General features: G+C 33.8%; 1 protein-coding gene across 3 annotated transcripts in view; it reads right to left on the reverse strand.

Annotated features, from left to right (window-relative positions):
• LOC145293675 (tyrosyl-DNA phosphodiesterase 2-like) overlaps positions 1-25,228 on the reverse strand; it is a 51,902-nt gene that overhangs the window by 14,052 nt on the left and 12,622 nt on the right. Inside the window, exons 1-3 of one of the 3 annotated variants that reach the window (XM_080140052.1) lie at positions 21,074-22,071; positions 19,404-19,561; positions 371-487 (exon numbers count right to left, since the gene is read on the reverse strand). In XM_080140052.1, coding sequence (XP_079996178.1) covers positions 371-487; positions 19,404-19,561; positions 21,074-21,184 — 386 coding nt within the window. In that variant the 5' untranslated portion in view covers positions 21,185-22,071. Of the gene's footprint in view, positions 1-370; positions 488-19,403; positions 19,562-20,629; positions 20,648-21,073; positions 22,072-25,228 lie in introns of those variants that run through there. The other 2 variants (XM_080140053.1, XM_080140051.1) reach the window with 2 other exon arrangements.

Below are 25,228 nucleotides of genomic sequence, written 5' to 3' on the forward strand. Positions count from 1 at the left end.
AGGTCAGAATTTATTCCATCTAGACTTATCGTTGGCTAATTTTATACCTTACTTTTTTAGCTCCTTATATCAAATGGCCTCATGCCTTGTCTGGCATGATTTTCAAAAATTGTCTTTTCTTAATTTATAACTAGATATACATAAGTGGAGAAAAGAAGTAAGAATACAGCCCCTTCCTTCAATTACTTTTGTACAAAGCATAAATGTGACAGATGATATTGACCAATATTAGTTAGAGTGTTTTCCTTTTTGAAGTTAGTGGTTTAAGTGTATTAATTATCATCATCATCACATTAAGCAAATGAAATAAACAATGAAAATTTTGTACCATAAAACAAAAAAAAAAATAAAAAAACGAAAACAAAATTACTTTGCAATAACTTGGCAAACATATTTTGTCCTAGTCTTCAAATTGTTTGTATCTAAACCATCAAGATTCCAAGAAAGCAGACGGATTCGCTTATCTTCATTTTTAGCAGCGTTTTGCCTAAAAGAAAAGAAAAAGATTTTCTTTTAATATTTTATGATATGAGATTAGGTTAAAAATAAATTTCCAATCAAATTGAAATTCATACAATTATCTTTAAAAACTAATTTTAATTCACAAGTTTCAGATTTTTATTGTAAAGATTTATTTTTTGCATTGTATAACATAGTCAGGTAACAATTATAACACGATCAAAGGGGTCACGACCAAACCTCTTACAAAACACAAAAAATCATTGATCATTAGTACCAATTCTAAGGAGATCAGAGTCACACCCGACTAGTTACAAAATGTAACATCTTGAGGATCCCACAATCAAAGACAGACCCAGTTTATGCAAGAGTTTTTAGTATCCGGAATCGGACAGCAAATATGACCTCTGTGACATGCCCATGTTGTGTTATTTTTTTAATCCATGTCACAAGATCACTGAGTCTTATGATGACCCAAAGTTCACTAAATGGACAATCCCAGTTAGTGATCGATTCTATGACCGTAATACAGCACTCCCGTGCATTGTGCAGCATTTCTATTTTAAAATAGATTTTTTCATTCATTCAGTTGATATGGTGTCACTGCTGTAAAAAGGAACGCTCCTCTATGCAGCTGGTGTTGTATCCCTGTCATATACAAGAGTGCATTAAAAATGCTGTCAATAACCATTCCAAACAGAAGAGAAGGAAAAATGAAGAAAGAAAAATGATATACATACACAAATGAATTTGTATAAAGGTTTTCTGTTAAAAAAAAGACTAATGAGAAAAAATAATAAAATAAAAAAAGCAAACAGAAAAGTATTGTCATACGGTCTTCATCTCTCTGTTACTAAGTGGGTTGTAGTAGTAATTGTTGTCTATGAGAGAGGTGAGGAAGAATTCAGTTCTCTCTCACTACAGGTTCACAAATCAGTCTGTATTTCATAATTTGGTTCTTTCTTTCTTTTGCCATGTCTGAGACAATGAAATAAGCTTTTCTGGTTTTAATTCGCTACATAAATTCCTCTGTCTACAAGGAACTTGTGGTTAGAATTTACGGGTTCAAACTATGCTGGCTTCCATCATTTCTCTGCTTTCAAAAAGGGACTTTTTTTTTAAGTTACTATTCCTTCAGAAGTATTAAAGATCTCGCTGGCTTATCATACCAATCCTGGTTAGCTTCATGCCCAGAGTTAACTGGCTTGTCAACTCAACTTTGTTGCACCTGGAACTCTCTGTGACTCTTCACAACTTACTAAAATTAGGCACACAGCCTGTTTTCTATTGAGGTGGCTGTCGGTAAGTTGCAACCACCTTCAATAACCAATCAAAGCTTGCCACACAATTCCCCACTAGGAGGCTAATGGTCAAATGACAATTCTGTACTTTTCCAATTATTTATGATAATCAGTTGGCAAGATATCAGCTCAACTCACTTGGCCTAGGGGTTGAATCTCACGGTGTTGCTGCAGAGTCATTTATTTGTAATGGTGATCTGGCAGCCTTCAGAACCTTGCCTAAGTGGTAATGTCACAGTTGAGCTTGCCAATAAATGAAATAACAGTTTCCACTTAGTATAATTATAGAGTTCTTTGGAATTGATAATGTAAACAATAAAAATACATTATCATTTCATAATGGACGAAATGTCTTATGAGTAAGATTGCTGACTATTGTACAATCTCAACTTCTGGAAATGTTCATCAGATCTAATTACACTAAAAACCTTGACACAGTGAAACAGCCATTCGTGGATCACACACACACACACATATATATATATATATACAGTGCCACCAAAAAGAAAGCCTGCACTTGTCATTTTTCAAAAACAACAAATTTAAGCTAAATCGAAGGTAACTGTTTAAACAACTCATTCTTAATTTGATTCACCTTTTATTCCTTTATAATTTTACCTGTTCATATTTGACTTTTAATTGAAGTATTCTAGTGTTCACGTGAATTTAAAAAATTAACTTCAAATCGAGAAGGTAAAAAAACTCTGCACAATGGAAAATTGTTATTTAAATATAACTTTAGAACATTAATTCAACACAAATAGAACAGAACACAATGAACTAGTTAATATTTAGTAGCTTAGCCCTTCTGAATTTGACAGTCTGCAAATTTTGGGGCATTCTGTTGAATTAGTTGATGACAATACTCCAGTGAAAGAGCATCTCACTTTAATTTTTGTTTAAAGTTCTTCCCGATTTGAAATTTTATCATTGCGTACCTGTTGCTTGATGCAATGCCATACATTTTCGATAGGATGAAGGTCTGGAGATTGTGCAGATCAATCCAAACATGGAATATCATGCTCTTCAATGAATTTCTTGACATCGTCAGCTGTGTGAATAGGAAATTTATGCTGCATGAAGATGGGATTATTATCCAAATTCGGCTCAAAGTAGGGTAGAAAATTCTCAGTAAACATATTAATGTACTTGGTTAAATTAATTCGACCTTGTGAGCGAACTACAGGCCCTGGACAATTAACACTAATAACGCCCTACACCAAAATTGAACCTCCACCACCTTGCAGTGTTGAAACTGCACCTAGGATTAAATTGTTTGTTCTTCCTTCAACAGATGTACTGCCTGCCATCTCTGCCTAGCCCATTGAACTTGCTTTTGTCGCTAAAAATCACTTCCAACCAAATGAAGAGTCATGATCTACATTGCATCTGACGAAGTCCACACGGCGCTTTCTGTTTTTTACAGAAATCATTGGCTTGCGTCTTGGAAAAAAGCCTCGCAAATTAAATTCCTTCAATCTGTTCTTAATTGTAGAAAGAGAGCAATTTTTAACAAGATTACACTATTGTTGGATATGGGGAGCCATTTCAAATCTGTTTTTGAGGCTTCGAATCTTGATAGCATTGTCTTCCTCATAAGTAACTCTAGAATGACCAGATTTAGAGGCATCATGAACACTGATGGTGTTTTGGTGCTTTTGTACAGTTATTTGTACTGTTCTCTCATCACATTTCAATCTGCGGCCGATTTCTTGATTGGAAAAACCAGAAAGGTGGAGATTAATGAGTTCCTGATCATCAATAAGAGAGACTCGAGGTATATGGACTAAATGTTACGTTAACCAAGGAACAACAATTACAATTAAAGAGGCTAAAAGGTGGATATTTTAAGCTGGTTTTAAGCTCATTTATTGCTGTTGAGTTTCGTTTTGCCTTCTCGATTTGAAGTTGATTTTTTAAATTGATGTGAACACTATGATACTTCAATTGAAAGTCAAATATGAATAGGTAAAATTATTGAGGAATAAAAGGTGAATCAAATGAGGTATAGGTGGTTTAAACAGTTACATTCAATTTAGCTTAAGTTTGCAGTGTTTGAAAAATTAACAAGTGGGGACTTTTTTTTTTAAGGCGCTGATATATATATATATATATATATATATATATATGGTGGTGCAGCAAAATGCAACACTTGATAATAGTAAATGAAATATCAGGTGCCAAAGAGCATAGTGAAGCCCTGGATGGATGAGATTGCATCCGGACACTCCTACATCTTTCAGCAGGACTTTGTTCCTGCACACAAGAAACAAGACTATGCAATTGTGGCAGCTCAACAATGTTCTTTATTACTGATTGTCAGACTTATGACTGCCCTTCTCCTCTGACTGCAAACCCCTTGACTATTTCTACCGGGGTGCGATCAAAGCCAAAAGCAACAATCATGCCCACAACACAGTTGAATCTAAAGGTTGGCATCATGAAAGCATCACTGCTATAGACAATGACATGGTCGTCAAAGATCGCAACTCATTTTACACCCACCTTGAGACGGTAGTCTTTACCGGCAGTAGTTACACTGAAAAATGTAATTCTAACTGGTGCTAAATAAACTGTGGGGTCTCTGCATATACAACTTTTGTTTTTATTGCCGATTTCATTTTCTTTGTCAGGTGTTGAATTTTGTCATAACACCCTGCGCATATACAAAAAATAATAGAAAGTAAATTTCTACAATTCAGATTAATTCGACACAAATTCAATTTCCAAAACCAAAGATGAAGCTGAAAATTTAATATTGAGCTTTTTAATATCCAATAGTTAATAATAACTTGTTTATAATTAGTTAATAATAAAAAAAAAAAGAAAAAAAAAGAATTAAGTTCAAAGTTATATCATTCTATTATTTAATGACAATCCTGGAAAATAACTTTCACATGTTTCTGGAGAAGTCAGAAACAATCGATGGGAATATAGGACAGGGGTCTCCTAACTACGGCACGCGAGCCAGATCTGGACCCCCCAATGTATTTTATTCAAGGTTGCGGAGCTCTTATACAAAATGTAAAATATTTAGCAAAAATGTTTTAAATGAAAAATGGGGTTTGTATTACTATACACAGATTTGAAAAAGTTGTCAAAAAACAAATATATAACAAATAAATGTTATCAAAGGCAAGATAAGTTACTTTTCTAACTAACTGGATATATTTTTTGTGTTTTTATTCAATGTAACATGTTTATTCAGCTCGAAAACCATACAGTGTTTACCGATGTATTGGAACATTCAAGATGGTGTCGGATTCTCTCTTTAACACGGTAAGTTTGGGAAAAAGTGTTATAAATGAAAAACCGGTTAAAATACTGTTAAAAACTCACTCAATATATGTTACCGTGACATAGGTTGACATATATTCGGCGGGTTTTTAATAGTATTTTGTATAGTTTTTTTATTTATAACACCTTTTCCCAAACTTATGGTGTTAAAGAGGGTGTGAGACGCCATCTTGAATTTTCCAATACGTCGGTAAACACTATGTTTTTCGAGCTGAATAAATATGTTACATTGAATAAAAACACAAAAAATATATCCAGTTAGGTAGAAAAGTAACTTATCTTGCCTTTGATAACATTTATTTGTTATATATTTGTTTTTTGACAACTTTTTCGAATCTATGTGTATAGTAAAAAAAATACAAACCGGAAAAATGTATGAAATATTTTTCTGTGGTGTTCAGAAAAATGATTAAAAGAATGAGGTTTTGGAGAATCAGTTTCACTACAAAGCAAAGCTAATGAGCAAAACAGTATAAAACACATCCATGTTATTATTATTTTTTTTTTTTCATGTAACTCTAAAAAAGTTAACAACATAGCCCTCCATTCCAAAATTTTTGAAACCCCTGATCTAGGCTGTTATAAGTAACTTCTTCATTGGAAAAACAAAGAGACAACAAAGAAGAGGGTAATCTAAAAAAAAATTCCAGAGAGAAATAGAAAATCAGATATTGTTGCAAACAAAAATCAAGCAAAAGGAAAATAAGATTCTATGAGATGAACGTTACTAATAAAACAAGAGACTACAGTAGGGATCGGCAACCTTTTGAAACGTGAGGGCCAAAAAGCTATGCTGATTATGGGAGGAGGACCAAACAGCTTTAACTACTTTATCATGGCGGACAACAATGTTATTAAATATGTAAATAAATTTTGTGTGCGTTTGAAGAAACAAATATTAAATATAATATGATTATATTTAAATGATAACACTTATTTTACTATAGGAATATCAAAAGAAAAAGAAAAATTACAAACACATTTTACAAAAAAATCTCTTATAGAGTTTCCTAAGTAAAGTGGCATTCCAAATAAAATTCACTCAAAGGCCAGAGATTGCCGACGCCTGGATTATGGCTTAATCATCAGTAGTAGTACCCTCCCCTACATGTGTAGTAGTCGATGAAAAAAGGAGCCCATGACTATCTCTTTACTTAATAATCTCATTAGTAGTAGTAAAGTAAATCTATGTGTAATCTTCTACATAAATAAAACAGTAGATGTATGTGTGTCTGTGTGAAAATATTTAACCAATAAACTCTTAAAATACTGGTCACATAACAGGAAATAATCTTACACCAAGGACAGTTTATAACGAGTAAAATCTCTGGATGGATGAATAGCACGTACAAAAGGTCGACTAGTTGCAAAATGGTCATTTCAATTTGCCGACATTTCTATTAGTTTGCACATGCATAAACTAATCATAACTAAAAGTGGTTTAATTTTATAACTTTCTTATTCATCTATTGGATTAGCTAAAATGGTAGTGAATGAGGCTGTAGCGCTAAATGTTTTGGTTTCGATTCTAGCTGATGGCACCCAAGTTACTTTTTATGTAAACTTTTGAAATGAGTACTATATATATATATATATATATATATATATATGAATTGGCTCTGTAATAATAAATACAAAATTTGCATGAATTAAAATATATTAAGCATATTTTATGACCGGCAAGGTCAGGCACCATCTTGATAGTAATAAATAAAAATACTATATTAAATCTGCAAATATTACAAGTGCACAGAATATTTTAAACAGCCTAAATCAGATTGCACTGTTATTGTTTTGCAGCAAACAAATGTACAGATATTAACCAATCAGCAATAAAGCAAGAGATTGGTGCACAGCGGAAATGTATGCTACAAATATTTTTGTGGCAATGATGAGGAGTAAAGTCAGAGAAAATACCAAACAGTAAGTGAAAATACTTCTACCTTCTCGTTAAAATTCAAGTCGGACTAAATCTTAAAATCTGTAAATGTGATCAGAAAGAATGTTTTGGCTCTTAACTTTAACTGAAATTTAGGGCGGAAAAGAAAGACAAAAATCTTTTTATATAATTTTTGGTTAAGAAGATAAATCTTGAGCGGTCTTGTACTACAGTCTATGTGATGTTTATGCATATTTCAGTGGAGTTGACAGAAGATGTTAGTTGGCTTTCTGTCGGTCTCACAGGCAGATGGGTCTTTAAATTTTAAGCTGAATAACTGTTCAGTTGGAAAATATGCTTGCCTTGATTTGCAAGTCATTCAGCAGATTGTTTGTTTGTTTTGTTGGGGTTCACAGCATGCCAACTCTTTGGGTTATTTTATTCTGAGTATCTATGGGTTCAGGGAGCTGTTGCATAAAGGGTTCTTTTAAAAAAATTTTTATAAAAAGGCCAATTTTTTTAAGATATAAAAGTATGATGTAGGGATTGTTTTTCTCAAATAATCCTTAATATTGTTTTCTTTGTAGAAATGATTCCTCGTTACAAAATCAGTGCATTCAGTTAATATGTGTTTTACTGTGAGTGATGTTTGACAAGGTATACAAATGGGTTGGTTTTCTTTTTTTTAGGAGATATGAATGCGTTAAATGTGTATGGCTTATTTTTATTCTTGTTAGTTTGACTTCTTTTGTTTAGTTTTGTATTTTGTTCTTGTTTGTTAATTTTTGGCATTATTTTGTGAAGTTTGTTGTTAGGAGGTTCATTCCAGTAAGTTTGCCATTTCTCTGTTGTATATGTGTTGATATGTTTTTTAAGATCTGTGTATAGAATTTTAAAATTTGTATCAATTGGGAGATTTAAGGCGTTTTTTTGCTGATGAATCTGCTAATTCATTACCTTTGATACCAGAATGACTCGATATCCAGCAGAAAATGATTTCTTTTTTACTGTTTAATTCAGTTAATTTGTGGAGTAATTTTGCAATTAGGGGCTGTCTATCTTTTTATTCTTGATAGCTTTTAGAGTAATTGGGAGTCTGAAAGGATTATGAATCTGAATTCTTTGTTATTGGAGGCTAAATTAAGATTAGAGCATGTATTTTGGCACTGAAAATTGATGTTTCTTTTGGGAGGTTTGTTTGTTTTTTGATTGATTTGTTGAGTATTGCTACACTGGCTGTTGCGTTATTTTGTTTAGACCCATCTGTATGGGTGTGTGTGTGGTTTGGATACTTTTCTTTGATTTTATTGAGATTATCATGGTAAGTTATTGGATGGGTATGTTTCTTTTCATGTTTACTTAAACTTAGATCGATATTAAGGGTTGCAATTTTCCAGGGAAAGGTTTTGAGTTGGACGGTTTCATGGATTTTGATTATGGGTAGATTTGCTTCTTTGGAGATCGATTTTATTCTGAGTCCAAAAGTTTTGATTGCATTTTCTTTTTGGTTGAAAAAGTGTTTACAATTTGGGTTTAAAATGCTATTGTATGCTGGGTTTATAGGGTTGGCTGTTAATTTTGTGTAATAGGTTTTGGTTTATAATCATTGAAGGGGTTTTATGTTTTTTTTTTATTACATTTTCACCCCAAACAAGGCACATTGCCACTTTGGTGTAGGGGGCTACTATCAGGGGAAACAACTACTGGGGTACTATGTAGGGATTTGGGCAGCAAGATGTTGGTTCACGTTGCACTTGAACTTCTGCATGTCAGTACAGTTGGGGAAGCAATGACCTGGAATGGAATTCCAAAGTCTAGCGGTTCTGGGGAAGAAACTACTGGAGTAGAAAGATCTTTTACATCTAGGGATCTCTACAGTGTGGGGGTGGGATTTTGCAGCTTGTCGGGTCTGTCGAGGGTGTTCACGTCGTGGGGGCACAAGTGCTTGCAGTTCATCAGAGCATTCACCATTAAAATACTTGTAGAACAGGCAGAGGGATGCAACGTTTCGTCGATGGGACAGAGGCTGAAGCTTAGATGCCAGTTTAGAGCCTATCAGATTTGCGACTCTCTTTTGAACCCTGTCAAGGAGCGAGAGACTAGTAACCGATGCACCAGCCCAAATATGACAGCAATACTCCATACATGGGCGAATGGTTGCCTTATAGAGGTACAGGATACTTTCGGGTGTTAGTAGTTTTCTAGCACGGTAGAGAGAGCCCACCTTCCTTGCAGCGGCCCTGGCAATGTCCTCGATGTAATTGTTCCAAATCATGTTTCCTGTGAACGTTAGGCCAAGGAGCTTGAAAGACGTACTCTCAGATAAAGAGTCGCTGGCCATTGCTATAGGTGGTAGAGAAGGTTTCTTGTAATTATTGAATGAAACTAGTTTAGTCTTGGCGGCATTGAACGTGACCATCCATTTTTGTCCCCATTCCACTACTGATTGGAGGTCATCCTCTAGTGTTTCTGCCATTACTTTAGATATATGTTCATTTGTTTTCCTGTCGTGACTGCTATAGAGTGTGGTGTCATCAGCATATATACCCATCTCAGAGGCAATTTTGTCGGGGAGGTCATTTATGAATATCAGGAACAGTAGAGGTCCAAGGATAGATCCCTGGGGCACTCCCGCATTTATATCATATTGTTTAGATGTACGACCGTCGAGGACAACCTGGATTTTTCTCTTATCTAAGAAGGATTTAATTATGTTAAGTATTCTACCAGTGATACCGTATGATCTAATCTTCCTGAGGAGACCCTCATGCCATACCCTGTCAAAAGCCTTAGATATATTTAGAGCTACCGCTCTGCCCTCTCCCGCTTTGTCCAGTGAATGGTATATGCGTTCAGAGATTACAGTGAGGATGTCTGCTGTGGAACGGGCTTGTCTAAATCCATATTGTTGGTCGGTCAGAAGTTTAGCATCTGTAAGGTGCTGGACTAGAGCATGGTTAATTAAGGTCTCAAATATTTTGGCAAAAAGTTGGAGGAGGCTAATTGGGCGATAATTTAATGGGTCAGTTCTTTCGCCAGAATTCTTGAATACTGGTACAACAGAAGCAGTTTTCCAACAGCCCGGAAAGCAAGATTCATTAAGGCATTTGTTGTAGAGTTTGGAGAGAACTGAAGCTACTTCGGCAGAGCATTTTATTAATAGCACAGCTGTGATGAGATCGGGTCCACATGCTTTTGAAGTGTCAAGGTTTTTTTATGATAGCATGCACCTGAGCAGGGGTGATTTTCAGATCGTCTAGCGTGGGGTCTGTCTGCATAGGAAATTGAGGTAGGGGTGGTTGGAAGGGTCCAGTGTGGAGTTTGAGGCAAACCGACTGGCAAGCATGTTAGCCTTTGCGGTTGCTGAGCAAACAACCTCGTGATTGTTGGTTAGTGGGGGAATTGTTGATTGCCCATTATTTACTACACTGTTGTAGATTTTCCAGAAGTCACGAGTTCCTAGTTTTTGTGCTTTGATGCGTTTTTTAGTGATTTCCGTAAATTCCCTCTTAGCTGTCGCTATTTCTTTCTTAACGTTACTTCTAGCTTCTATGTACTTCTGTCTGTTTGAACTGGACTTATGTCGGTTAAACCTGCGGAATGCATGCTGCTTTTGAGCAATGGCAGTTGCGCAAGTCGAAGTAAACCATTGGGGAGAGTGGGGCTTGCTATAGAATTTCCGCATGGGAACATGTGCTTCGATTGCAGTTTTGAACCATTCAGTGGTCTCGTTTGCACACTGTTCAGCAGGAAGAGAAAAAATATTTCCCCATGGGGCGTCTCTGATAAGATCTCTGATGGCTTGCCAGTCAGCCTTTTTATAATATCTTATTGTTTTGAGCACTGGCTCTTCAGTTTTGGGTCTAGAGTTTAGGGCGATTTCAACCATTATCACTGCATGATCAGCGTTCCCAAGTGGGCTGTCGGCTTTCGTTATACAATCATCAGGAACTGTGGTCAAAAACAGATCTAAAAGTGATGCGTGTTGTTCTTCCTGATCAGGGAAACGGGTTGAAAAAGTAACAATTTGTGATAGGGAGTGAGATATAGATAAGCTATGAGTTGCGCTGCCCGCTGCATCTGTGTAAGTAGAGAATCCAAGCCAGTTTTTGTGATGGACATTAAAGTCACCAAATACATGTACTTGGGCGCTAGTGTCAAAGGAGAGTGCTGTGTCTATGCTGTCAGATACTTTGTTTATTATGGTGCAGTCTTGGGTCGAGGGAGAGCGGTAGAGAAAGTAAAAGTAGCTAATGTTGTGTTGCATAATTAGTCTAAAGCACATAAAGGCTTGATCATCCGTTTCTAGGTTTGTTTCTCTAGTCAAGGGAAGGATATTACAAATGTAAACTCCAAGTCCGTGCATATGTCTGTCAGAGTCCTTACGGCAGAGTGGGAGATATCCAGGCATGTTAAAGTAGTTAGAGGGGATGGAGGAGTGTAGGTTAGTCTCACTTAGTGCTAAGATATCTGGGGTATTTGTTAGGAGAAATGCTTCAACATCAGCTAAATTAGTTCTAAGCCCATGGATATTTGTGAATGCAAGCCTCAAGGGAGGATGAAAGTTGGATTTGTTTGACCCTAAGCCTGGTTTAAGCTTATTTTTAGATTGTACTGTCATCATATTTTTTAACGAGTTTCAGTTAGGTTAGGGGGAGCCGAACAGGAGGTTATGCAGAGTATCACACATGCATCACAAGTAGACCATCAGCTGACCCTCTATCAACTAGGACTGTGGCCTCAGGAAAACCCACCGGGGATGAGTGCAGGGTCCCTTTCCATGCGCGACATGGCACTGCAAACATCCCGATATTATACAACTGTTGATGGAGCAGCCGCTCTAAGCGCTACCAAAGAGTTAGGGCTCCTGTACTACCAGTCGGAAACAGCAGCCAGTAACTGTCAATCCGGTACCCTCAACCCATCAGAGGAAGGTCAACCCAATCTAATTGCTCAGGCATATATGGTACTCAAGCACCCAGCTTTAGGGGTGGGGTGTGTCGGGAGTGGGGAGATGGCGTTCACTGCCCCAGACAAGAAACAAGATCTACCACTGGGTGTTTCTGTCGAATCACTGTGATAGTATCTCTGCGCCTGACTAATAGGCAAAGAAGGAGTATGGAAGCCGGGCGATAGACAGAACCTATCTACTCCTTAAGCAATTTAGGTTTGCAAACCGGTAATTTGTTTGAGTCACCAGCTCTAGGAAGGTTGTCATCCAAGACTGAAGAGGCCTCCCTCCCCTTCTGCATATAGGTTTTCTACAGGGGAGGTTTGAAACGCTCCTAGTGCTAGTCTTAGTCCGGAGTGGCATATTGTGTTGAGGGTTTTTAGATATGACTTTCTAGTGGATTGATATATAAAGCTGCCATAATCTATTTTTGATCTAATTAGTGCTCTACATAGTTTGAGTAATGTGTTCTTGTCGGCTCCGCAATCTGTATTGGTGATTACTCAGAGGAGTCGTAGTGTATTATTGCATTTGGTTTTGACGTAATTGATGTGCGGAATAAAGTTCAATTTTTTGTCAAAAATGATTCCTAGGTGTTTGTGTTCATTTACAAATGGAATTTCACCTTCAATCTGTAAGTTTGGGTCAGGGTGGAGTTTGCATTGGTTACAGAAATGGATACATTTTATTTTAGTTTTAGAAAATTTGAAACCATTTTTTTGTTGTCCATTTATTAATTTTATTTATATTGTGTTGTAATTTTCTTTCAATAGTGTTATTGTTTTTTTTTTTTACATGGAGATCACCACTTGTCAAAGCCCGGAAGCCACTCAGGGATAAGGGTTATTACGGGTACAGTAATCAATGGGATAGTATCGTAGTAATAGTTAGTATTGGAGAGTTGATAAAGTGTCGTACTTAAGGGGGGGGGGGGCGATTCATCAGGAATTTGTTTATGTTGGACTTGAAGCCATCCAAGTTGTAGTCAGGTGGGAAACAGGCAAACGGAAGAGAATTCCACAGGCGTGCACTTCTAAGTTCATGGAATCTACGTTTTGATTTAGGCACAGATAAAGAGTGGGGAAAATTACTGACAATGGTTTCAGCTAGACGGGTGTTTATTGTGAAAGATTGGCAAGGGGAAGACCAGAGATTGGAGCTCGAACGAAGACAGGCTCGCAATGTCTTTTCTGTGGGAGAGAAAAGGGCATCCCCCACTAAGCTACAAAGTCTATTTTGTACTCTGTCAAGACAGGATAGGCTATTTTAAGCAGCTCCAGCCCAGATGTGGTAGCAGTACTCAATCTTTGGACGTACTTGGTTTGCATCAGTAGTGAGATATCTTCTGGAGCGGTAGAAGGTAGAATTAGCTGCAAAGTTCTTTGCAAATAGTTTGGTCTTGTCTGATGCTGACAAGATGATCTCAGGTCCATTGATGATGGTTGGGAGAGAACGCATGCTTCTGTTCAGGATCTTGTTTGCTGTTTGCCAAAACTGGTGGGAATCAAGCCATTGCTCAGCTACTTTGGATTTAACAGACTGAGCGTATAGCTATCTTGCATTTTTTATTACTCTTTTACAGTGGTTGCTGGCAGTCCTGAAAGCAGCTTTAGTCTTAGTACATCTATTACGTTGGTAGCTATGGAAAAAGTGATTTCTGTGCGCAATGACAGCAGCACATTCTGGGGAGAACCATGGCTGGCTTTTAGGTTTTTGTTGGAATTTTTTGGATGGTATGAATCAGTCTATGCCTACAATTAATCATTCAGTCAGGTCTGATACTATAGAGGATACATCCTTTTTAAACATGGAATACAGAGGTAGATCAGATATGAATGTACGGAAGCTATCCCAGTCTGCCATAGAGTATCGATATACAGTACGATGGAGAGGTACATCTGAAGACTTATTGCATTTCATTTTTATCTTTTGATCCGTAGCTGATTGAGCAGTCATCTACGTATAAAGAGCTATGTATCTCAGGAGAGAGTTCTTTTATGATATTGTTGATTTTGAGGTTAAAAGAATTTTGACAATATGCTATCTTTGGGGCACTCCTTGATTTTGTGGGCCTGATAAAGTAGAGTCTATGTGAATCTGGAACGATCTGTCTGTTAGGAAGATTTTTATGAATTCAGGTTGTCACCCTCTTAATCCAATGTTGTGGAGATCTGTTATGATGCCGTGTTTCCAAGTAGTTTTGTATGCTTTCTCAGGATAAAAGAAAAAAAGTAATATGTTTTCCTTATTAATGAAAGCTTCTTTGATGTAATTTTCGAGGTTAGTGATGTTGTCTATACATTCTCAAATTTTTGGTATCCACATTGGGTTTTAGAAATAATTTTGTTATCTAAATACCATACAAAACAGTAGTTGATCATTCTTTCAAACATTTTGCATAGGCAGCATATGAGAGCTATTAGTCTGCAGTTTTCTGGGTTTGATATATCTTTTCCCAATTTGGATATCAGTATTACTGTTGCTTGTTCCATGAACTTGGGAAATCTTGTTTTCCATATCTTACTATAAATTTTGAGGAGTTTTAATGATTCAGGCAGAATTTAAATAAGGAAGCTGTAGTGCACTTCATCTGGTCCTATGTTATGGGATTTTTCTATGGTGGTTTCTAGTTCATTGAGTGAAAAGATTTCATTGTAAGGCTGTTGGTTTTGGAGTTAAAGTTTATTTTGTATTTGTCTTCAGGTTTCTTAAGTATTTGAAATTGTTTATTGTAGTGTTTTGATGATGAATTTTTGGCTAGTGTGTTGACAATATCTTTTTTTTTTTTTTTTTTTTTTTGTAAGGAGGTGTTTGATTGAGTTAGGATTATATTTTCCGGGTATTTTCCTCATCATTTTCCAAACGGTTTTGGGTTTAGTGGCGGTGTTGATTTTGTTTACAAATTGTTGCCAGAAGATTCTTTTGGATTCTTTAATTGTTTTTCAGGTTTTAGCTCTTTGGTGTTTGTATTCTATTAAGTTATTGGTTGTTTTTTAAATTGTCTTAAGGCTGCCTTTCTTTGTCCGAGAGCAGTTTTACATTCTGAATTGAACCATGGTTTGTTTTTTTTTTCCAAGAGAATTTTTGGGTATGCATTTTTTGGCTATTATGAGTATTTCAGTGAATTCTTCTATTATTTCGATTTAGTGTTCTGTTTATTGTAGTGAACAAAGTTCTTTGAATTTAGCCCAGTAGGCTTTGTTTGTGTTCCATCTGGGTATGTGGTTTTGGATGGAGTTATTGCAATTAATTATAATAGGGTAATGATCACTTCCACATGGTTCTTCATGTATAATACAATAAGCTTGATGGATTGCACATGGGAAGATCAATGACACTAGTTGATCCGTTTGTTGGATTTAAGTATGTGGGATTTTTTGGATTGAGGAGGCATAAGTTATTTTTGTTTAATTAGTTTTTCGATTTCATTTACTTTTGAGTTTGTGCCTTCACATCACCATAGCATACTGTGGCAGTTAAAGTCTCCTAGGAGGATGAAGGGTGAAGGTAGTTGTTTTATTAAATTTTCTAGTTCATTTTCATTTATAGGTTCATGAGGAGGGAAGTATATTGAGCAGATTGTGATCATCTTGTGTAATGTGACTTCAGTTGTGATTGCGTGGAGATTTGTTTTGACAGAGAAATTGCTTTGAGACATGACATTCCTTACAAGAATTGAGGTGCCTCTATTAGCAAGAAGGCCTGTGTTATGGAAATAGTTGTATTGTTCATTGTATTTTACAAAGCATAGAAGTTCATCTCTACTGGACTTTGATTTATATTTTGTTTGGTGTTTTGAAATTGTAATTGTTTTGTAGGAAGGTTTTTTGTAAGCAGAGAATGGCTGGGTTGAAGAGTGAAACGAGTGTAAAAAGTTCATTATAATTAGATCTTATTCCACAATTCCATTGAATGATTTGTCGTGCTTTATTTTTATCGATGAGGTTACTTAATTTTCCTCTATTTCCATCTCTTTAGAGGTAGAGGGTTTGTCTTTTGTCAGAGTTTGTATCTTTGGTGAAGTGTTTTGTTGAGTTTTTTCTTTTTTGTTTGGATCTGGATGTCTATCTGGGTCTTCCTTGGGATGTTGCTTTTTTGGCTTCTTGTTCATTTTTTCCATTTTAATTGTTTTTGTTTTCTTTTTTATCTAGGGTTTTTTCGATTTCCATTTTTTATAGAATTTGGAATCTATTTTGAGTGTCTATTGTTTGGTTTTCTTCTTTTCTGGAGCATTCTTTATTTGCTGTTTTATCATTGCTTATATTTTTATTAATTTCTGGTGGTTGTTTTGTTGGTTTCTGTGATATTTTTTTTAAATATTTCTGTTGTAGATGGAATCTTACTTTCTTTTTTTTGGATTTGTCATTTCTATTGTTTTATTTTCCAGGTTTGAGTATTTTTCTTTTAGACTATTTTGAAATTCTAGCAATTCTTTAACATTATCAGTTTGTTTATCAGTTCCTTATATTGATCATGTATTTCATTATGTCGGCATGGTTTAGTTGTCTTTTTTATCGTGTTAGCATATGTGTTGCCTTTCAGGTTCATATCAACTATTTTTCTGGCTTCTGGGAATGTTATGTTTTTTTGTACTTTACTTCCATTATTTCTTTTTCATATGTTTTACATATTTTAGAGAACACCGGATGGTCTTCTCTGCAGTTAGTGCATTTCACCTCATTTATGCATTCTTCTTTGGTGTGGTCTGGTTCTCTGTTGCCGCATTTTCCACATATTCTTTTTTCCTTTAGAGACTTCTTTATAATGTCCATATTTTTGGCAGTTGAAACACCTTAACAGGGCTGGAATGTATTGGTCTACTTTTACGTTTAAGTAGACAATCTTAATTTCTTTGGGTATTGTTGGTGTGTTGAAAGTTAATATATATGTATTTGTAGTTATTTTGTTGTGTCTTTATGTTGATACTGGTGTGGTTGATCACTCCTTGCTTTTTCAGTTCAGTTTTTAATTCTTTCTAATTAATGTTGCTAATGATAGCTCATAGCTTCTAATCACTCCTTTTGAAGATTTTAGTCTTTCATGAGGAAAGACTGCACTTATCCTCATGGAAATTTTTACTTTAAGTAGAGATTGGGTATCTTTATGATTGGTTTCTTTTAAAGGTTTTGAGGGAGATGTATTTTTCAGCCATGTATTTTGATGGAAATTTTTGCCATTTCTATTCTGTTGTTTTACTGAAAATTTAACTATGTAAACAAAGAAATAAAACAGTAATTTTTTTACCTTGTTTTCACCTTAACATTTAAAATGATTACTTTTATAGGTTTTAGGGTATGCTGAAAATGAATATCACATTTAAATTTACTGCAAATAAGAATATTAAGCAATGTCATTTCTTATGTAATCGCTGGTGGCCAGCGCACAAACGTAACCCTGAGAAACTATGCACAAATGCATGTACCAAGATGGCCACCAGCAATAACAGAAGAAATGACATTGCTTAATATCTGGAAAGTTAATTATTTGCGGAAAATTTAAATGTGATATTCGTTTTCAGCATACCCGAAAACCTTTAGTCATTTTAAAGAAAAATGTTAAGGTGAAAAACAGGTAAAAAGTTACAAAATGCATCACAATGAAATTCTTTATCGAACCACCTAATTATTATTATTGATATTTAGATATCCTCAGTTAAAAAAAAAAGAAAGGGGGTTGTTTTACAGATTCGAAAAAATGGTTTTTACAAGGAGTTAAAAATAAATTCAAGTTTCACGATATATTTTATTTAATTGTTAGGTGAAAGTACAGAATAGTTAACAAAATACCCTGCTTCCCCATGTTAAGAATGGATTTCTAAATAATAATATTATTTCAGCATGGTAGCATAAGTGCACAAGTACCTTTTATTTGTTATATATTTGTTTTGTTTTTTTGTTACCACTAAAAACACAATTCTATCTTAAGTACAAGAAGTTATAAATACAATGATAACAGAAACGCATGTACTTCGTACATTTTGTTGCCTTTTAACGCTTTTAGTACATGTGTACTAAAAGCGTTAAAAACAATAGTATTGTTTGGAAATCAAATTTGAAAAACTTGAAAATGATTTTTTTAAATTGACAAACTAAGAATAAAAAATGAGACTGATTTTTCTGTTTTTGTTTTGAAAGAAAAAAGTTTTTTATTTTTAATAGAATATAAACGAAACTCGTTAATGCACTAACTTTAGTCAGCTGAGCACATTACAAGCTGTTTTTCCCCTGTTAAGCAGATTTGAATTTCTATAAATAGATAACATTTAAAAGAAATTTCCACACAATAATTATTAAATATTTACATATTATACACGAAAATAATTCCGAAACTATTATCTATATGAAAATTGATGATATATACCGATTTATTTTATCAATCTTGAAATAGTCTTCGTCAACATTGCTTGATCATAACTTTGCTTCCTATGGTCGTAAAAATATAAATCAAAGTCCAGTAGAGATGAACTTCTATGCTTTGTAAAATTTCAGCCATATCCAATCAAATTTGACCCTGCGCATACGTATCCAAACCTAACGTATGAAATGTAAACATTGAATAAACAGTTTCCCTTTCTGCGGTCGTCATTTTTTACCATTTTTTTCATTTTTAACTAGGAGCATAAAAACATTGAACGCAAAAAAGAAAAATAAATTAACATCTTTGGAATGCTTATCGTATTCTCTTTCCAGCAATGTAATTCTTTAAAAAATTGACCCACAAATAAAAAAGATATGACTTGTTGAAGCACATATGCTTGTAATGCTACTGATACTCGACTTTTGTATGTTTAACTTTAATTCAAGTAATTATGTAAAAATAATTTCATAAAATCAACAGTTAGTTCTTTGATAAGACTGGCGTATTCAAAATGAATGTTTCTTGTTAGAGTACAATGGAACCATGATACTCGACTTTTGCATTTTACACTCTGAAGTCATTATTTACAGATAATTCTTTAAAATCAATAGTAGATTTCCTGCAGTGCGATGCAGATAACTGCAAACTGAATGTATTTGAGTTCTGTCAGAATTGTTGAATCACTTTGAATCAATCAAATATGATATGGCAAGTGAAGAGTTTGTACTGGGAAATGGTAGAGGCCACCTGAACTTCTCAAAATAAAGCGTTATGATTTCATTAAAAAATAATCTATGAACAATTAAACAAAATTGAAACTAAATTTATATATCAAACAATTTTGCCTTCTAAGCAGACATCATCAATAAATATAAAAGCAGGTTTGATGATTAGTTTTACTAACATTTAAACCATTTATTTCAAAAAGAACTGTAAGAATTGACCTTCTATATTAAACACTCCTGGTTTAATAAAAAAAATTTAAAGTAAAAAAAAAAGTAAAGATTAAAATAGACATTTTAATTGAAATAAAAACATCTAAAAACATAATATATTAACAAAATTAAAAAGTGAAAATAAAAAAAATCTACTTTTAAAGTAAGGTCTAATCCTTTTTTATTTTATTTTTTAATTTCATTGATAATAAATATTTACTTACATCAAAGAATGTGGTTCTACAGAAGAATGTCGTTTTGCACTTTGACATGAGTCTGCTGTGGTTGGTTCTGGTTCTCGCTTTCGTTTTGCCTGACCTTCAGTGGATGGAAGAGGACGAGGAGACCCACTATTCTTCTCAAAATAGTAATTTATTGCAGCCTGAAAAAAAAATTTAAATGATTTGAAAGAAATTAATTTTAAATTATTTTTTTAGATTTTGTTTGTCTACTTTGAACAATTTTGTTATATCTAATATAAAACAGAAATGGCAGTGATATTGGGGCTCTTCCATCATTTTAACTTATGAATCCATCTGTGGTCCTTCTCTTTCCAGCTATGGGTAAAACGGTAAGGTAAACAACTCAATTTTGGGAAGTATAGAAAGAAAACTAAAATAACAACAATTGTGTTTGCATTAGCCTATCAAATGTATCAGCAGGTATCACAAACCAGCTAAGAGGTTAGTGTACCAAAATGGCAAAATATATTGAAATTTTCTTTATATCTGATGTATAACTAAAAATGCAGACATGTAGAAATGTAATGTCACCTTTTGGTAAATGAAAACAATAATCCAGCCAACCTAAATATTGGGCAAAAATCCCATTATCTCTTGAAAAAAAAGTACAAAAAAATAAAAATAAAAGATACAGAAATGCAATTTCAACAGCTAATATATAAAATCTTTGTAATATGATTTATAGTAAAGGAGTGGTCAAGTTTCTTTTAATAGTAAATAAAGAAAAATCTCAGATATGACCATGTAAAAACAAATGGAAAACCAATTGGATAATAGGGTAAAAATTTCACTCACTAAACTCTTCAACTTGGATGTCTATTGTGAAAAACAATTTCAAATTCTCTAGAGAGTCCACTACACAAATGACTGGGCTTTCATCTTTAAGATGGATTTCTTTTCATATGCAGATATATAATCATACATATTGCATAGCAAAAACTTGAATTAACAAAGAAATCACCCGTCAATGAAAATAGTAAACTAATTTAAAAAAAAAAAAAAAAAAAAAAAATTAATTTAAAAAATGCAACTACATTATAATAGCGAGATTGAAAATTTTTAATATTGAATTTCAAGGCAAACCAATGGCCTCTACTTAACTGTCATGTCATAGTAATGAATACATTAAAAAATTATTAAAGAAAACATTTTTTTGACGAAAATTAATGAAAATAAAATGTTCCGCTAAAAAAAAAAAAAAAACACACCAGAGAGATCCAACTATGTAACTCTTGACAATTTTTTAATAAATTGTAGGTTAATGATCATTAACCTTGTTTCCTTGTTATTATGTCACGTGTTCCCAAAGAAATATGGCAAGGGTTTTTACAATAAAGATGGAAAACGCATGTTATTTTCAAATAATGCGATAATATTTAAGTACTTCTGATTTACCAATTAAGTAGATACAATTACTTTTAGTTGAAAGTGACACAAAAAGTCAGTAGATACCATTGTTTTTTTTAATAGATTTTTTGTTTTCCAAATTTTACTATTATAGTGTAATTGCACAAAAAAAAAGAAAAAAAAGACTAATGGCACAAGAGAAAAACATTGCACATTTATAAAGAGAAAAACAGGTGAACTTTTGTTTGAATCCAAATTTTATCAAAAGAATTCCAAAAACTTAACCCTTCAGGGTTAGTTCATACCTTAATCGGACTGGCAAAGTCTATGCTACTTTTTAAGATGGCTTGTTTTCTGTAAGCCTGAGATATGGTCATGTACAGCTCTAGGAGATCCACTTTCCAAAACTTTGCCATCTCATCCTTTGAGAAGTTTATTGCTAATTGCTTGAGATACCTCTATTGAGAAATGCCAAGGGTGTTGCCCAGGCAATTTTTATTCAGACAGAGTGCTTTTCTTCTAAGGTGCTGGCTTTTTAAATCCCACTTTCCTAACCTTATGTCACATCTTCCTATCGTAAGTTGGGTGATAAATAATACTTCAAAACGAAATGAGATATGTTGAAATTGAAAGGAATTTTTCCATATTTATTCGTTTTCACGCAAAACTCTACGATGATTTGTGATGTCTAATATGAAGTTAACTTTTGCTTGGTTAGGTCGGTTGGTGTGACTTTTAAGGCTTGAACATCGCATGCTTCCATATTTACCAAATCTCAGATGGAGATGAGGGCAGCAAATACTGTGTTTGCAAACTACAAACCTGAATAACTAATTCCTATTCTTCAAGTTTGATAGTCAGAGGTAAAGTTTTTCAACAACAATTATGGGAAAAACAAAGTTTAAAAATCAATCATTTATTTTGCTTTGTATCATTTGAATTATTCAGACTACTGTTCTCATCTCAAGTTATTTTTACAACATTTTGGTTGATGTAACGTCCGACCCTCTTCAGCTGTATTCCGTCAAACTCGAAAATCTTTCTGTCAAACTTGAGACCTTGCAGTTCAATTCTTGGTACAGGCAATACATAGAATACAATTGTGAACTATTTACGACTTCTACCCAGTTATTGCTCCAACCTTGTGGATTAAAAAGAGCTCTGTTCAAAATTCTGTTTTGATTTCCAAGTTTGACAAAAAGACTCCTTAGTTCAGCAGAAACATCCCCCACCCCCACCCAAAAGAAGGTTGAAGGTTATATCAACAGAAACATTGTGAGAACAACACTCAAGATGAGAACAGTAGTTGGAATAACCCAAATGAGACAAAAACTTATTTATATACAATTTCAAATTACTTTGATAGATTGACAATGTGACCTATTTATTTAGAGGTCTAATAGAAAAAATTAACCTTATTTTTAACCAATGACTAAAGGAAAGAACCATTACAATATGTTTAGAGAGGAGGAAGGGACTAATTATACTTGAGGCCCACCAAATTCAGAAACAACGAAAAGGACACATTTTGACTAGATATTGAATTCTTTCAAACAAATAATCTTATGTATTTGCAGATTGTTTTATAAAATGTTTTGCTTTGTAAACTTTGGAGGGCGTTCATATTTATTACTTCCCCATGAGAGCAGAGTTTGACACAGGGTTGGTTTTTAATGTGGGGAACATTCTGTTCCCTAAGGAGGAGAAACTCTAGAATGAAAAGTGCTTGAGTCTAGAAAGACCTCTTTTACAGAGTGTAGACAGAAAAGATGGGGTATAGTATCAAAACAGATACTACACATTGTTCCTAACCAAAACAGAGGATCGTTTCAAAAAATGTATTAAATATTTCTGTAAAATATTAAATTTAGTGAGTAAAAATTAATATATTTAAAAAATTTTTTTTAAAACATTAAATTTTTATTTGTTTATATATTTTGGTTAATAAAAGTTTGTAACTTTTTTTTGTTTTGTAAATAAAACTTTTTTATTTAATCTAAAGTTCTCCATGTTGCAGAGCTGAATTTTTCCTATGTAAAAAACTGACCTTGTCTACAGGAAAGTAAATAAGGATTCTATCACTCAATGTTTTTTTTTTTTTCAATATTTGTTTGGTTTGTTCATCATAAAAAGTTTTGCAAGTACAATTTGTATATATATACAGTAGCGTCCAAAAGTTTAGGAACGATCGATCATTTTTTTTTTTTTTTTAATGGCTTCTAACTTTAGGAAAAAAAAAATTTTTGGTGAATTTTCCAATGTTTAATAATGGTAGTTAAAGAAAAAAAAATTTTAATTTTTGATTTTAATACATATTAGTTTTTTTTACATATAAATAAATTTAATTAAATTACAGGCGTCCAAAAGTTAAGGAACGAGGGAAATTCATTATGAAAAAATAAAGAATCCTTTCAGTATTTAGTGAAAAGCCCCTTGTTTTCAATCACACTATGGCATCTTTTGCTGCAAGATAGAACCAATCGTTCACATGTTACAGGTGAAATATTATTCCAGGATGTTTTTATACATTCCCATAAATCATCAAGATTTTTTTGGGTTTTTTCTGTGATCTTATCACCAATAATTTTCCAAACATTTTCAATTGGATTAAGGTCTGGGCTCTGAGTTGGCCAATCCATAACGTAAATATTGGATCTATTTAGCTCTTCTAAAACTATTTTTGCTTTATGGCACGGTGCGTTGTCTTGCATAAAGATATCAGAATTAGAAAGATTAGGTACCACATGTTCTCTAATCAATTCTTTGTACATTCGGGCATTAACTTTTCCATGAATTCTCACAAGGGGGCCAGTTCCTTTTGAAGATATCATGCCCCATACCATTATACTGCCGCCTCCAAATTTACTGTACTTTTAACGCACTTAGGGGACAGTCTTTCTCCATTTTTTCTTCTGACATGTGGTCTTTTATCTGATCCGAAAAGATTAAATTTAGATTCATCAGTAAAATGAACCTTTTCCCATTTTTTTTCTTCCCAACACAAATGTTTTTCGGCAAATAACAATCTGGCCTTTTTATTCTTAATAGAAATTAAATATAAATATAAATAAAAAATTACAATAAGTTTACCAAGGTAATCAAAATGGTAAACTTAAAATATATTATAAGTATTAAAGAGTTAATATTTATAAGTAATCTCAACCAGATGTAAAAGCTCAATAAAACCGAAAAGGAAATAGAGCTTATAATATGAACAAATGATTAATAAAACATGTTAAAAGACATCTTGAAAAAGAGTTAAAAACATATTTAATTTTAAAAAATGAAACACAAGTGGATAGTCCTTAATCCGCAGAGTTTCGAAGAAATACTCCTTCTCATCAGAGGGCAGGAATTAGCAAAATGCAGGATCGGATTTTGCATATAAAAGTATTTAATTAAATTACAAGTAAGTCACAGATCTTACTTGGTTAAAAAAAAGGGTGAGGTAAGGGGAACAGGAGGCAAAAGAAAAATGATAAAAAGATTTCACATGAATGGACAGTCCGGTGAAGGGTAAAAATCCAAAAATGGTAAAATCCAAAACGGTCGAATTTAAAATTTCAATCCAATGGGTAAATTCCAAATGGTCCAAAATAATCCAAAAGGCAGAGTTCCTTGGAAAAAAGCGCAAATGGAATGAATTCCAAATCATTAAAAGAAAAGTACTGGAGAGAATATTTAAAAACACATCTGTCAAGGCTGGATGAATCAAAAAAATTTAAGGTTTAAAAAAAAAAAAAAAAAACACCCGAAAAGCGGTGAAGATTTAACTTTGCAAAGCAAGGTCAAACTGACCCAGACAAGAAGCACGAAAATTAGCGTTAAAAATTAGGTCAGCTTAGATATGCACGTGAAAGTCCCAGAATTAAATTAAGAAAACTGATCAGAACAAATAAATGGGAAGATAAATATTCAATATTTGTCGCTCGTCGCATGTGGGTTAGTCTTTTTCCTACAACATCTTTGGGGGGGAAAAAAAAAGCGTTCAGCAGTAAATGAAATCCCGCAGTCAAACTTAACCTCATTAACTCATTAAAACGAGCACCTGCTAAATCCAAGTAATTATATAAATTCAAACGTGTTTCCGTAAGCATCTCGCGGTGGGGCAATGGTTAACGTCGCACTTTTTTTTTTCACACTTTAATTTACAACTTTGCCTCAACGGTTCGGGTTCGATCCTCATACTTACTTTTTTTTTAAAACCCCCCCACACACACACACCTCCAAACACCCGGGTAACGCCGGGTACCCCTCGCTAGTAAATATATATAAGCGAAAATGTATGTATGTATGTATGTGTGTATGTTTGTGTGTCTGTTAAAAACTTTGACAGACAGAACAAAAATTCACAAATTTGGTCTCATATGAAAGCCCCCATCCGTTGCCCGAAAAATATTGAAAAATTGGCTAAAAACGTTAATTTTTCCACCCTGAAATCAACACTTTTCTAAAGGCGG

Source organism: Euprymna scolopes, chromosome 15, assembly GCF_053919585.1.
Source record: "Euprymna scolopes isolate OS-2025 chromosome 15, ASM5391958v1, whole genome shotgun sequence".
NCBI lineage: Eukaryota > Metazoa > Mollusca > Cephalopoda > Sepiida > Sepiolidae > Euprymna > Euprymna scolopes.